This window comes from Rhineura floridana, chromosome 12, assembly GCF_030035675.1.
Source record: "Rhineura floridana isolate rRhiFlo1 chromosome 12, rRhiFlo1.hap2, whole genome shotgun sequence".
NCBI lineage: Eukaryota > Metazoa > Chordata > Lepidosauria > Squamata > Rhineuridae > Rhineura > Rhineura floridana.
Window position 1 is genome coordinate 41361975 of NC_084491.1, and position 13732 is coordinate 41375706.

At 44.0% G+C, this 13732-nt stretch overlaps 1 protein-coding gene across 4 annotated transcripts; it reads right to left on the bottom strand.

Moving 5' to 3' along the window:
* Positions 1–2311: 2311 nt before the first annotated feature.
* On the bottom strand, positions 2312–10070 carry BTG4 (BTG anti-proliferation factor 4). 4 transcript variants are annotated; one of them, XM_061592532.1, is made up of 5 exons: positions 9645–10070; positions 8031–8245; positions 6342–6479; positions 5167–5368; positions 2312–2779 (listed from the first exon to the last, which is right to left on the bottom strand). In XM_061592532.1, the coding sequence occupies exons 2-5, from the start codon at positions 8201–8203 to the stop codon at positions 2594–2596; spliced, it is 699 nt and encodes a 232-aa protein (XP_061448516.1). In that variant the 5' UTR covers positions 8204–8245; positions 9645–10070; the 3' UTR covers positions 2312–2593. The 4 variants fall into 4 exon arrangements, with proteins under 4 accessions (XP_061448516.1, XP_061448514.1, XP_061448513.1 ...); XM_061592530.1 differs by having other exon boundaries at positions 9650–10069; XM_061592529.1 differs by lacking the exon at positions 9645–10070 and adding an exon at positions 9561–9585 and having other exon boundaries at positions 5141–5368.
* Between the last annotated feature and the right edge of the window lie 3662 nt (positions 10071–13732).

A 13732-nucleotide genomic window follows, 5' to 3' on the forward strand; every position in this document is an offset into this window, starting at 1 on the left:
AAGAGTTGGCATTGTCTAATAAACACCACTTGGAGGAACTTTTTTTTTTTACATAAGCCTTTAACTTGCCAAGGAATGAGCACTCTCCAAGTAAGCAGTTTACGCAGTTAATATCCTCAGTTAATAGACTCAGCAGTATAATATGGGCGCTTATAAAACCAGCCCAAGAAATTTTGCTTTTCAGTCAAACAACATGGCCTCCCCCCACCCAGCAAACCTTCTGTTACAGCAGGGGTTACCAACAGGGATTTCTGAGCAAGTGCTATGGACACCGCTCTGGTCATTTCCCCCCTCCTTCCCTCGGGTTAGCCCCACAGAGACAAAGTTCTTTTTTCCAAGGAATCCATGTAAAAGCCAGGTCCAGTAGAATTAATTTGAGCTTTGAAAAGCACATAGAGCTAAAAGAGGAAGTGGGATGGAGTGTCACCATTTTCAACTTCCTTCTTCAGCTCTATGTGCTTTTTCAAGTGAGAAAAGAGTAACCATTGTCACCATCTGGTGACCCAAGGAGACAGCGAGTGGGAGCTCAGAGAGATGATCTTAAGGTGCCATAGGCAACTCCTGACCTGCAGCACCTGACCAGACTAGAAGCTGGATCTTACTTCTAGCACTAGTGATGGGATAGCATTTCACACTGCGCTGGAGGGCAGTAAGATAATGGAGGAGTGGCAAGCAGAGACGGTCTAGGCTGCATGAAACACAGCTCTCTCCCTGTTGAACATCTGACGTTAGTAGCCAGTTTGCTCACTGTGGCAAAAAAATGTATCATTCAAAAATGGAAAGACAAACTCCCTACATTGATAGAATGACTAAGGAAAACAGTACTAATGAAAAAAAAGGACACATAACAGGAATGCCATGTACCATAATTATCAAAATAAGTTTTTAGAGAGATGGGCCTTGTTTACGCAATTTTGGAATGATAAGGCGACAGATGAAATAGTCCCATTTAATTTATTTTATTTAATATAATAATTTATCAGTATGCTTAAAAACACAAGTATGTATAAGAGATTTTTTTTCCTTTCAAAGGTTTTTCCTGATATTTATCCCCTCTCAATGTTTCTGTAACATGTTTTTTGTAACATAAGTTGTGTCAGATAAAGGCTTGTTGAAAGAGAAGAAAACCCATTTGACAAGGGCATAAGAGCCTGCTGGGCCAAGCCAAAGGCCCATCTAGACCAGCACTCCATTCTCACAGTGGCCAAGCAGATGCCCCCAAGGGAAACCTGCAAGCAGGATGTAAGTGCAATACCGTTCTCCCCACATACAACTTGGTGAAGATTTTTTCCCCTTTCAGCAGACATTTCATTTTATTTATTTATTTATTGGATTTGTTAGTCGCCCATCTGGGAGGTTATCCAACCACTCTGGGCGACGTACAATCAGAAGTATAAAATTACAATGAACAATAGACATAAAGACATTAATACATTAAAATCACCACCAATAACTGCAGGGCGCACAGAACCTAATTTTAAGTTGTTCTGAGTTTATGGCTAACTTTAACTTATTGAAACTGTATCCCTGTTGTACCTTGCTTGGAAAAGGCAGGATATATTTAAATACATAGAAGTATTGAGAAGATCCATTTGAAATCCACTTTACCCATCCCATCTTGAGCGGCTCAGAGACAAAGATTTGGTGAACTTCTTCTGGTTCTTACCCTATAGGGAAGAGAGTGGACAACATGCCATCTTATCACCCCCTCTACTCATAGCCTCCTTGCAGGAGGCCACATTATGTCTCCCCCAGCCTTGGAAAAATTCAATTCAGTTTACATTAAAAGGCACACCTACCTAGTTTACACCTTCCAGAACAATGCGGAAACTGAAAGACAGCCTTCCTTCAAAATTCACACTTCACTGAATTTTGCAATGCAGTTCCTGAGCCAAGTAATGTATACAAAAATGCATATACTAGGGCAGCCTTTCCCAACCAGTGTGCCTCCAGATGCTGTTGGACCACAACTCCCATCAGCCTCAGCCAGCATTGCCAATGGTCAGGAAAGATGGGAGTTGTGGTCCAACAACATCTGGAGGCACACTGGTTGGGAAAGGCTGTACTAGGGTAAGTGCCCCTAAAAATGCATTATTTGGGGGGAAATTGCTTTGCAAGAGTGTGTATATTAGGCATACAATGTCATGTATATTGGGAACATTTGTGTTAAAATGCTAATGAGCGTTCTTTATAAAAAAAAAAAAGGCAAACTGATGTGTAAATGTGGAGAACTAGTCTTATGAGTAGAGAAATGAGATCCCAACTGATTTACCCATCTGTCGTCTCCACCCAAACAAAAAGCCAAGACAGCTTTTTTTTAAAAAAGCACATTTTATTAGTAATCAGATTTCCTTTTTACGTTTTCCACAAAAATGTAATTCTGCAGTTCAGTTTCCAGTCTTGCCATAAAAATACATTAAAATCATTTAATTAAAAGTAACATTTAGCCTTCAAGTGTATCAATTTAAAATGTTTTACAAACACAAGAGAAATGTTAAAAAAGAGAGAGAGAGAGCTGGGGACAGGCAGAGACAAGAGTTGTATTAAATGCTTTTGAAAGAGGGCTTTTAAAAAAAAAACACCCTGCCCAGCATTATCGATTGGCGTTGACCCAGTGATATCTGTCTACTCTTGGTCCGGTGAAAGTGGATAACGGCCGACAGGCTTTATAGCCCTTGCACTGAAGGTAGTAAGTGCTGGCAGAGTGCTGCTGGAATCCATCAGGTACACGAGGCTTTCTGCAGGGATTCTGGGACCATAGCTGGAAAGGCTCATTGCACTATATCAAGAGGTCAAAGGGGCAGGGGAGGTTGGAGACAGCAGATTTGTTTCATGTTTGTCTTCAGAGTATGCACAATCAGCACAAGAACATCCAACCAAATTTCAAGACACAGTCACGCGATTCAGCCCTGCTATTTCCCCTGTAACTCCTTCGGCATCTTATACAGCAGGGGCAGCCAACGGGGGGGGGGGGGCTCCAGATGTTTTGGACTACAACTCCCATCATCCTCCACCATCGGCCATGCTGGCTGGGGCTGATGGGAGCTATAGTCCCGAACACCTGGAGGGCACTGCGTTTGCGGTTACCCCTACTGTACAGCGTCAAAAATACAAGGATACAAGGTCTTAGCCTGCATTTTTAACTCTTGTGTTTTAAAAAAACAAGCCTGTTTCTCCATGCTGGCCACAGAGGGAGGAACTTGTTTTTTTTTAAATTGCTTTCACCAAACAAGCTGAGGAGACACAGAGTAATAATCTATGTCTACTTTGCCAGCCCACTCAAGCACCTACATGAAATTTATGTTTGCCGCTGCTTTGTAAGCAAAGTAGATCAAGTTTTATTGACAAATGGCCGCATAAAATTCAGTTGGTACCAGATTCCTAGTCACCTCTGGCAACTGAGCAAATTGTTAAATACAAGACTATTTCCCAGTCGTCACCTTCTCCCATTCCTGAGGCTGTCTTGAGCCATTTAGGCCAGACAGTTTCTTCACCTTGAACTCCCCTGCCCCTATCTACTTCTGCAGACCCTTTCCAGGACTGCTAGAAGCAGCACAGGCCACTCAGCCGGGTCTACTAAAGAGACCAGCTCAGTCCGACTCCTCTTCCCCAAACACTTTCTATCCGGCTGATCATTCTAAGAACTTGGCAACTTTAAGAACATCTGTCTTGGTTTGCAGAGAGCCCCCTGCAAGGACTGTCTAGTTTTGTCATAGTCAACATTTGTAGGGAAGGGCATGCAAAAGGTCCAAGACTCAATCCTCAGCAAGTTCCAGGTAGTATTGGGAGAGACTCCTGCCTGAAACCTTGAAGAGCCACTGTCAGTCCATGACTCAGAGCTTGGAAAAGTTACTTTTTTTAACTACAACTCCCATCAGCCCAATCCAGTGGCCATGCTGGCTGGGGCTGATGGGAGTTGTAGTTCAAAAAAGTAACTTGTCCAAGCTCTGGTCCATGTAGACAATACTGAGCTAGATTGACCAAAGGTCTGATTCAGTATAAAACAGTTTGTTATGTTCCTTAGGTAAATGATTCTGGGAGCCTTTTGGTATCAAGCTGTCCCTTCCCTGCTATGTCCCTTTAGTACCCATTTAACAGGTTCTTTCTCTTTCATATATATATTCCTTAAACCTGAAAGCCAAGGGTGGGGACAATGTTTCAGCCCAAGGGGTAGCCCAACAACTGGCCCACTATCTACAGACCATTTCTGATAGGTGGCAGGCTAGCGTGTCTGGTAAGGGGCTTGCTGTCAGTGTCAATCAGCTGACAGCAAGCCCAGCTTTGTCTGGCTATAGGTGTGGTTTGGATTCAAACTGGCCCTGAAAACTGAAGTGAAGAACAAGTGTCTGTTTGCAGGTTAGGACTACTTCCAAGGGGCCTGCTGTCAACCCTGATCAGTGCAGTCAGGAAACCCACTTGCCAAGGAACAATCAGGAACTGGGGATGGAAGGTTCTGTCAATTTTGGTTCTCTCAGTGTCTCGTGCTTTCAATTTAAATTCGCCATATTTCTGCAGAAATTTGCTATTTTTTAAAAAAAAATCCCACATGAAAATTCTTAATTTTATTGCTAATTTCTCCTAACCCACACATTTTGTATGAAATTTTGACTAATGAACACATTTTTGCAAGCAATTTCTCCTAATATAATACATTTTATAATGCACCAATATATTCATTTCTATGCATTTCTTCCCCTAATATATGCATCTTGGTAAACATTGGTCAGCTGGAGAACAGCACCACAAAATTCAGATGAATGCAGAATTTGAAGGAGGGCTGTGTTTCAGTTCTCCTACTGTTTCAGAGAGTGCAAATTTGATAATTCAGCTTTAAATGCAGACTAGTTTGAATTTCCCTCCCATCCCTCTTGGGGATGCCCTCTAAGCTTCCGATTGTTCCTCTGCAGCTGCATCTTTACCTCCTCCACACCTGACGTCATATATGATGGGAGGCGGGTGGGGTTTGGGGAAAAATCTTTAGGGCAAATTAGGACCCCTACTGAGCCGAATTAGGCCTGCGGGTGGGAGGTCCCCCATCACGACTGTAAGTCCTCTGAACAGGCACATCAGTACATTTGCCATGCCCAAGTCAGTCCTAGCAGTAAACAGATTGAGAGGAAGGCAGACAAAAGCTACTCACTCATCCATCGTGGGCTGCTCTCTCACCTGGTAGACACTGTTCGGGTTGCTGACGGTGGGGATGCTTTTGGGCTCTCCAGCAGAGCTCTCCTCATCAGAGAAGGTGCTGGAGGGGCAATCCAGCGTCTCCGCCTTGTCCACAGCCTGCCTGATGCGTTGAGGGATGTCATGGTGCTCTGTGCTGCCTTCAAAGTGAGCCACTGTGAAAGGGGGGTTGTTCTCACCATATCTAAACAGAGAGAGAAAGAAGGGTGGAGTGGGCAAAGGTTGCCCAACAGCTGCAGAGAAGGCAGTGTCATCTCAGAACCATAGAATAATAAAAGTTGGAAGGGGCCTATAAGGCCATCAAGTCCAACCCCCTGCTCAGTGCAGGAGTCCAACTTAAAGCATACCCAACAAGTGGCTGTCCAGCTGCCTCTTGAACGCCTCCAGGGTTGGAGAGCCCACCATCTCCCTACGTCATTGGTCCCAGTTAGGAAGCTTTTCCTGATCGAACACAGCCAGCCTTTCTTCTGCCTGACATTTGCCCAAGGGAGCACCAGTTACAAGCTCTACTGAGTATGAATACCTAGCATGTGTCACCAGTCAGAGGGTTGTATCCAACTAACCTCAGAGTAGACCTACATTAGTAGATCTTTACTAGGACTAAAGTAGGCCTTTAGATATTTTTATCTAGTAGCAATCCTTGCAACAGCCCTGTAAGTAGGGCCAATGCCCACCATCAGGCGGAGTGAGGTCTCAGGCTGCATGCACTGGGCCCTGCAGATGTTGCTGGACTCCAGCCCCCATCGGCCCCAGGGAACATGGCCAGGGATGTTGGGAGATGTAGTTCTGCAACCTCTGGAGGGCCAAAGGCCCCCCACACCTGCCCCCATACTATCAGGTTAGAGGACTGAGGCTCAGGGAAACATGTGAGGGGGTTGATAAAGGCCAGCTAGAGAAGTTCACAACAGAAGAGACATTCAAGGCGGCAATTTCTTTATTCACATCATGGCTCGGCCTCTCAGCCATGTTGCTGCATCAGCCTTCAGATCCCCAATTCGAGGATTCCCCCATCCTCCAAAGAGTAGCATTTAAAGCAAGAAGGAAACAGCTATGCTAAGGTGCAGCTAGGTTAGAGAATCCAAAGATAAGTACCAAAGATAAACACACACAATGCCAAATGCACACTGCAAGCACTTTATTTAAAATCCAGAGCTCACCTGCAGCTTACTTCAAATGGATCGACCCAAATGGTAATCTCCTTTGGTAAGCCAAGGCTGTCAAAGTCCACATTGCTCTCCAAACATGCCTGGTCCAGTAGAGGGTCTCTTGCCTGGAACTGGTTTATCCTTATACACCTAGACAAATAGGAGAGGTACTCTGCCTGGTCCATTACCACTCATCTCCTCCACCCCACACATTACAATATCATCTTCACTGAGAACAGTCATGCCATGCAATCCACCCTAGGCCCATTTTATGAATGGGAGAAGGAAACAATGGCTGCAGGGTTCAAGGTTCTTCGGCTGCACATCCATCACTTTGCAACTGCTATGCATGTTTCATACAGCTGAAAAGATGGCACAACCTTTGTTGTGTGGGCAATGGATAATCATGACTTATTTAAGGCCGCAGCTTATACAGTCCTGACTCTTATACAAGACAAAAGTCAGATGGCACCAATTCTGTACATACAATACTAACAATCAGCCTGTAGTGACACAGAGCGATGCTTTTCCACTGGTGGCACCAGTGTCGTGGAATGCACACCCTACTGAAACAGAAGAGGCTCCATCTGTATTGGCATTCCACCGGTTTTTGAAGACACACCTGTTTACACAGGCATCCCACTGGATCAACCCAAGTCTCCTGTTTTAGTTACTCCGGTGCTTTAATGGGATTGTTTTATTGTGGATTTTAATTATGAGCATTTCTAGTTTAATGCTTTTGTAATTGGATTTGAGACTTTTAAACCACTTAGCAGCCCATTTTGGCGTTAAGTGGGATAAAAATTATTAGTAGTAATACCACCATTGTAAAGCCAAATTCATTAACTTCCAAACATTTTTCGTTGAGTTTTTCAGTGCAAAATAGTCACCAGATCCCCGAATACTCAGATACTTGATATCAGGTGCTTGGTTTTGTTATTTGATATCTGCATTTTGACAGTCCAACATGTAGCTGCATTTCATATTTGACAGCTTATAAGACTTGTTCCACAGGGATCAAACATCAACAAAGGTCCAACATACTGGTTCAGAGGCAGAATTTCACCAGTTTGAGGAGGTGTCAACTACTTTAAGAGAACACCTAGGGCACTTCCAGACTATCGCTATTTAGGGTGGGATCCAATCACACACCGGCAAATTCAGGTTGTGCAATTATTGTTGATTGGGAGGCCTTGTACAACAAACCCGCTTCCCTAAAAGATAGAGCAGTTTAAGATAAGAACAGTGCTGCAAAAATGCATTAGAACACTTCCTTTGATACAACATTGTCTAACTTCCCTGCAAACAGATCAAAATGAATGCTAATTAAATATCCAATATAGTCTAGCCTTCCTGGAAAGAAATTAGGATGAAGGTTCAATAAACAGGTCATCTGGAAGTACACCTAGTATTACGTTTTAGCTCCACAACACCGTCTCAGAGACCCCTAAGCAACACACACAGAGCACAAAAACCTTGTCTTGAATAAGTTACTGGAGTTACAGACCTCTAGAGCAGGTGTGGGGAACCTGAACTACAACCCCCATTAACCCGGCCAATGGCCAGGGATGATGCAAGTTGTAATTCAGCAACCTCTGGAGGGCCAAAGGTTCCTAATACCTGCTCTAGAAACATGCAAGTCCCCCATTCTTGCACCAGAACTAGGCAAAAGGGCAGGGAGGTTACACAGGTGCCACTTACCTAAAGGCTTGCCCTCTTGAGGGATTGTCAGGGTACCAGTGGCCCTTGTACTTCTCAAACAAAGTAGTCATCAACTTGGACGCAAACTTCTCCATTTGCTGTTTACTCAACTGGGTGTGCCTTTTCACCAAGCGCGTGATGAAGAAGACGGTAGCAGCTATTTCATCCTTCATGCCTTTTTCCCTCCAAACCAATGCAAGATTCAAGAGAAGTCTCTGGATGGAAAGCACAGATAGAAGATGAAGTGGGGGAGACATGATCTCTGGTAACCCACCACGGGCTTCTTTGTCAACTGTCCTTAGCTTCAGCAACCAGGCAAAGTTACAACCATGCTAAGCTTCCACATTTTTTTTAAAAAAGAGGCCCTTTAATCAATCAGTGGTTGCTGTTTTTTCCTATTGAGGATTGCAGCCACACAAACTAAGAATCTGGGCAAATTTATTTGTGCTATTCTAACACTAGGTGCCCATACACTGAAGAACCGTTGAACATGCATCTCAACATGCCAGTCTGAATACAGCGTTTCCTTGCAAGAGCATCATTCTGTTTTCAGCACTTCCCAACCATATCTCTCACAAGCAGCTTGCGAGCAGTGGCTATCCCACAATGTCTGGGATTCAGAAGAGTGTCAGTTCCAGGTTCTGGAGGGCCTGCAGACAAGACACCCTCCATGCCTGCCCTCCTTCAGCAAGTCTACCTTCGCACTGCAGCAACGTCAGGGGGCTCGTGTCAGCGTGCAGACCCTCAGCAGATGCCCAGCCATGCGAACCCAGACTCAAAAGCTATGCTTCCTGGGAAAATCTGGGGTCCCATTTTTACTGGGTTGGCAGACCTCTCTTCCGTGGCTGTTTCTAACAAGTTTTTAAAACTATCTAACCTGGGGCCAGCCCTACATTTTACAGCAGGAAATTATTTCAATATTTACGCTCCTTTCTACGAAAATGCATGCTCAAGGCAGCATGATGGGTATGCAGGATATATGATCGGAGGTGAGCTAAGATACAATCCTAACCGCAGAATCCCATGAGTTAATTATGGCTATACTATATAAAGAAGCCATCTTTTTCTGTCCCAATTTGAGAGGGAGGTCTGTCCACTCCCACCAAACTATGGATGGTTTACAGGACTCCCATCACACAACTCGTTTCTCTCTCTCTCTCTCTCTCTGAAGAAAAACTCTACAGAAAGGATGACAGCAATCGCAGTCTGACAGCACTAGAAGCACCACATTCTTGTCTTAACTGTACAGCAGCCTGTTTCGGATATAGCCTTCATGAAGCATTTATGCTACAGCAGCCTTTGCCAACCTGGTGCCCTCTAGGCATTTGGGACCACAACGCCTATCAGCCCCAGCCAGGCCAGCTAATGAGGATTGCAGTCCAAAACAGGTACCAAGCTGTCGAAGGCTGCTCTACAGGGTCATACAACATAGTCAGCACACTTTCCTACTTCTCTTGCAATCTCTCCCCTAATTTGCCTCTCCCCCTCCCCCACATTGCCCCATTGAGCTATAGTTATCTCTTTACTCACCAGCATAATATGGTTATTGCATTTAGTGACAACACTCCCACCTGAGAGAGAGAGAGAGAGAGAAATAAACAAAAAGACACACACCTCACCTTGAAGGACAGGTAGAGAAGAACAGCCAAACCTCTAGTTGTGTTTCACAAGCCCAGCTACTCACTGGCTCTACTTCACGAGTTAAGGGACCCAAGCGAGAAAAGCAGGTAAACAATTAAACTTTGAGACCACTTAAGAGAGCTGTAGGGTTATTTCGTTTCCTCTTGCAGCCACCCCTCTCCTTCCCCAACTACAGCTCTTTTGCTAATTAAAACAGCTCTCCCTGCCTTAACCTCTGGCTTATATATACAAAGCAGCAGCGGGTCCAGTGGGCTCCAAAGCAGGTGTGTCCCATAGAATTAAGTGTATCAAGCAAGATGGCCAAGATAGAGTCCTTCGCTGTTTATTTTTCTTTCTTTCTCTGTTCTTGGTTTCTAAAGAAATCCCCATTGCAGGTCCTGATCCTCAAAAGCCCTCATCAAAGGCTGGAGTTAGCAGGGCAGAGCTATTTTCCCACATGCAGCCCTTATGTAGAAGCTCCTCCTGGCGCGGCTGGATCAGAGGAGGGGAAAGCTTCAAGTCTAAACTGCCGCTTACACGTACTTGGGGCCCCTCCAAATATACTCTTTATTGTGCACTCATGATGATTTGTGCTCATGATGGTATCAGGGTGGTCATAGGCGATCCTGCTTTTAATACTGTTTGGGCCTGCAAAAGTTTCAGGGCGGACATACTGTTTCATTCCTAATCAGTGCATGTCCCTCTGCCTTCCTGCTGAAATCCTGTAACTTTTTATACCACACAAATTTTGGGGTGGGCTTTGTTTTTTCTGTTGGTCCTACTTTTGCTGTGCCATAGTGCAGGAGTGTCCCTCCAGAAGGCTTCTACAAGGCGTCTACACCTTTAATAGTTGGGTTGTGTAGAAGAAGGCAATTCAGCACCTGTAGCTTGTCTTGAAAGTTACACCTGTTGAAATCCCCCCTTCCTCTTCTTCCACACAGCCATTAAAGGAGCACAAGTCCTGGCCTCATCCCCGTTTCACACAGCATTTAAAGGTGTAGGAGCCCTGCCATCTTTTGCATGATAAGCATTACCTGCTGAAATTCCATCTTCCACACAATGTCTGAAGATGAAGAATACTCTTTTACATCTGACCACCTTAGTATTTGCACTTGAGACAAGATGTAGTCACTCTGACCACAAAGATTTAACTCTAGCTAGGAAAACAGCTGAACCCTAAAGAATGTCAACTCTGATAGATACCATTAGTAACATTCATTACTCTAGTAACTCACACCAGGAACGTTTTAACAAGTCGTCTCCCACATGCAAAAGTAAATTGGAGCAGTGATTTACTGGTGACACAGAGCAGAAAATAGAACCACTGCTAGATGAGGGTTGAAGGAGATGCTATAGCAGTTCAACATTTGCTTTGCGTGCAGAAGGACCCAGGTTCAATTCAGTATCTCCAGGTAGAGCTGGGAAAAATCCCTGTCTGAAGCCTTGGAGCCGTTGCTATCCAGTGTAGACTGTACTGAGAGGGATGGATGAGTCGGCTGATGAAATAAGGCATCTTCTGATGTTTTTTGGTAAATAAAGACTGCTTGGAGCATATGAGAGAAGTCCAGAACTTTTCCCTATCTGGTTTTTACTGAGAATGGGATGAAGGAATGCCTGAAGCGGTAAAGAAAAGTTTGAAACCAGGCATGGGATCTTAGCAGCTGCTGGTCAGGTCAACAGCTTTCTCCACAGAACCTGATTTCTGAACCTTTCAGAGGAAAAAACCCTTCTGGGAGGGTTTAAGGGATGTTGCTTTTCACTGTCAAATGTTTAACAGTCAGCCCTGATTGACTGCAGGTATACAAGCTACTACTGCCTGGAGATGCCAGAGGCTGTTTTGATTGTGGGGTGTTGTTGCGGGGCTTTTGCTTGCGCCAAAATATAATTCTGCTGGCCAGTTGTTTTTGCTGTTGCTGGGATTAGGGTTGCCGGGTTCAGGGCCTGATCCTGATCCTGTATCTTTAGGAGAAGAGAAAATCAGCCAAGTGTAGGTGTTCTTGCAACACTGTAATGAGAAAATCCACAAGGTGGAATTTGTGCATGGGGAAGTGTTTTTGTATTATTGTTGAGCCTTATTATGAATTATAAGGATTTTGTTTCAATTTATTGTATATTTCATAATAAGATGTTTCACTTACTATTTGACTATTTGTATTTTGTTTTGTAACAGTGAATTATGTAACTTCTTTTGTGTTGTGAGTTGCCTTGACCGTAGATTGCTATGGAAAGGCGGCATACAAATAAACCATGATGATGATGGCTTGTTCCAGGAGACAAAAGGGCATTTAACAGCATGAGTCTATGGATGTTTACTTGGAAGTAAATTCCACTGAGTTCAATAGGCATTACACCCATGTAAGTCTGCATAAGAGCAGTCTTAACTGGAAGCAAGATAACAATGTCTAAATTTTCTGGTATGAACAGTACCCTCACCCCACCCAGTACTTAGTTGGAAGTTCACAACCTCTTCGTTGCCTGTAATTGCGCTTTTCTACAGCATTGCAGCTCCTTGGCTCAGATCTCTTAATTCCATCTCTTCCTTTCCATGTCCAGAAAAGCCCACCAAAAGGAGCCAGCTGCAGGCACGGCAAACATAACCACTGAAAGATGTGGTGCCTGTTTTAGCCAACACCCTTAGGATGCAATCCTGTGTATACTCATTCCTGAGCAGACCTGCGTAAGATTATTGTTCCCAAGGACTAAGAGTCATTGAGTTGACAAGCCTGCTATTGTACTGTTACAACACCTAGCAACCCTTTGATGGTAACTTAGGGGAAGTGATTATTTAAAGATAGAATATTATTGTTGTCACTTTTTTTTTTGGCAGAGTTCTGAAGGCTTTTAGCAGGAATGTGGGAGACAGACTTTAAAAGGGGCAAATGGAGGGGCAGCAAGAGGGAAAACTTCACCAGTTACATTTCTACCTAGCACCTACTAATGCTAGCAAATACTCTATAATGAAGTCTCCTCCATAGAGCTAGACTTCAGTCTGCAAAAATCAGGGGCAGAGTGAGGTAAGAAAGCCCCCCTCTTCTGAGGATGCTACATACACTGTATTTACTCCTTTCTTCAATTTCCTGATTTTTTGGGGGGGGGATCCAGTTAGGTTTGGGGTCAGTATTACTTCCTCAGCTACTTAGGAGTATTGTCTCTTAGCTGTGCTTAGTTTACCTTGCCAGAAGCCTGGTAGTCACTGCCAGAAACTCAGTAGAATAACTGAGTGTTTTGTATTGCATAGAAGGGCAATCAAACTGCCACTTCAAGTGGGCTCTCCCCCCCAGCTCACCTCTTTGGCAACTTATCCTGAGCTGCTGACTAGAGACGCTGTAAAAAACAACAACGATATGAGTCACCCTAGTGATGACAAACACACAGTGCTGGAGGCTCGCAGAGCATTCCTCAAATTCAGAGAGGCATAGAGAATAAGGCTGACAATGGCTACTAGCCACAATGGCTGTGTTGTGTGTGCTACCTCCAAGATTGGGGCTGGTATGCCTCTGAATGCCAGTATTTGGGAATCGCACTGTTGCACTCAAGTCCTGCTTGCCAGCTTCCCATTCAGGCATCTGGCTGGCCACTGTGAGAACAGGATGCTGGACTATTTATTTATTTATTTATCATTTGATTTATATCCCAGCCTTCCTCCCAGCATGAGCCCAGGGCAGCAAACAAAAGCATAAAACACTTTAAAACATCATCAAAACAGACTTTAAAATACATTAAAACAAAACATCTTTAAAAACATTTTTTTAAAAAAGCTTTGAAAACATCTTTTTAAAAAACGGTTAAAAACATATATATAGTCAGAATTGCCCGTGAGTTTCCTACAGGTAGGGGAGAAGAAGACTTTAATTACTGGATTTGTTTCTTTTTTAAAAAATCATAAAACAGTGCAATAAAGTTGCTTGCCCCTTGGTTTAAAGAGAGCTGAAGTTCTCACGCAGTCCAAAATCAGGTTCTATTCTGGCTGCCAATTAAGATCAAGGTGCTGATATTGGTTTACAAAGCTCTACAGAGCTTCAGGCCAGGATACCTAAAAGCTCATCTCTCCCCTTATATACCCGACCAATCACTGTGCTCTG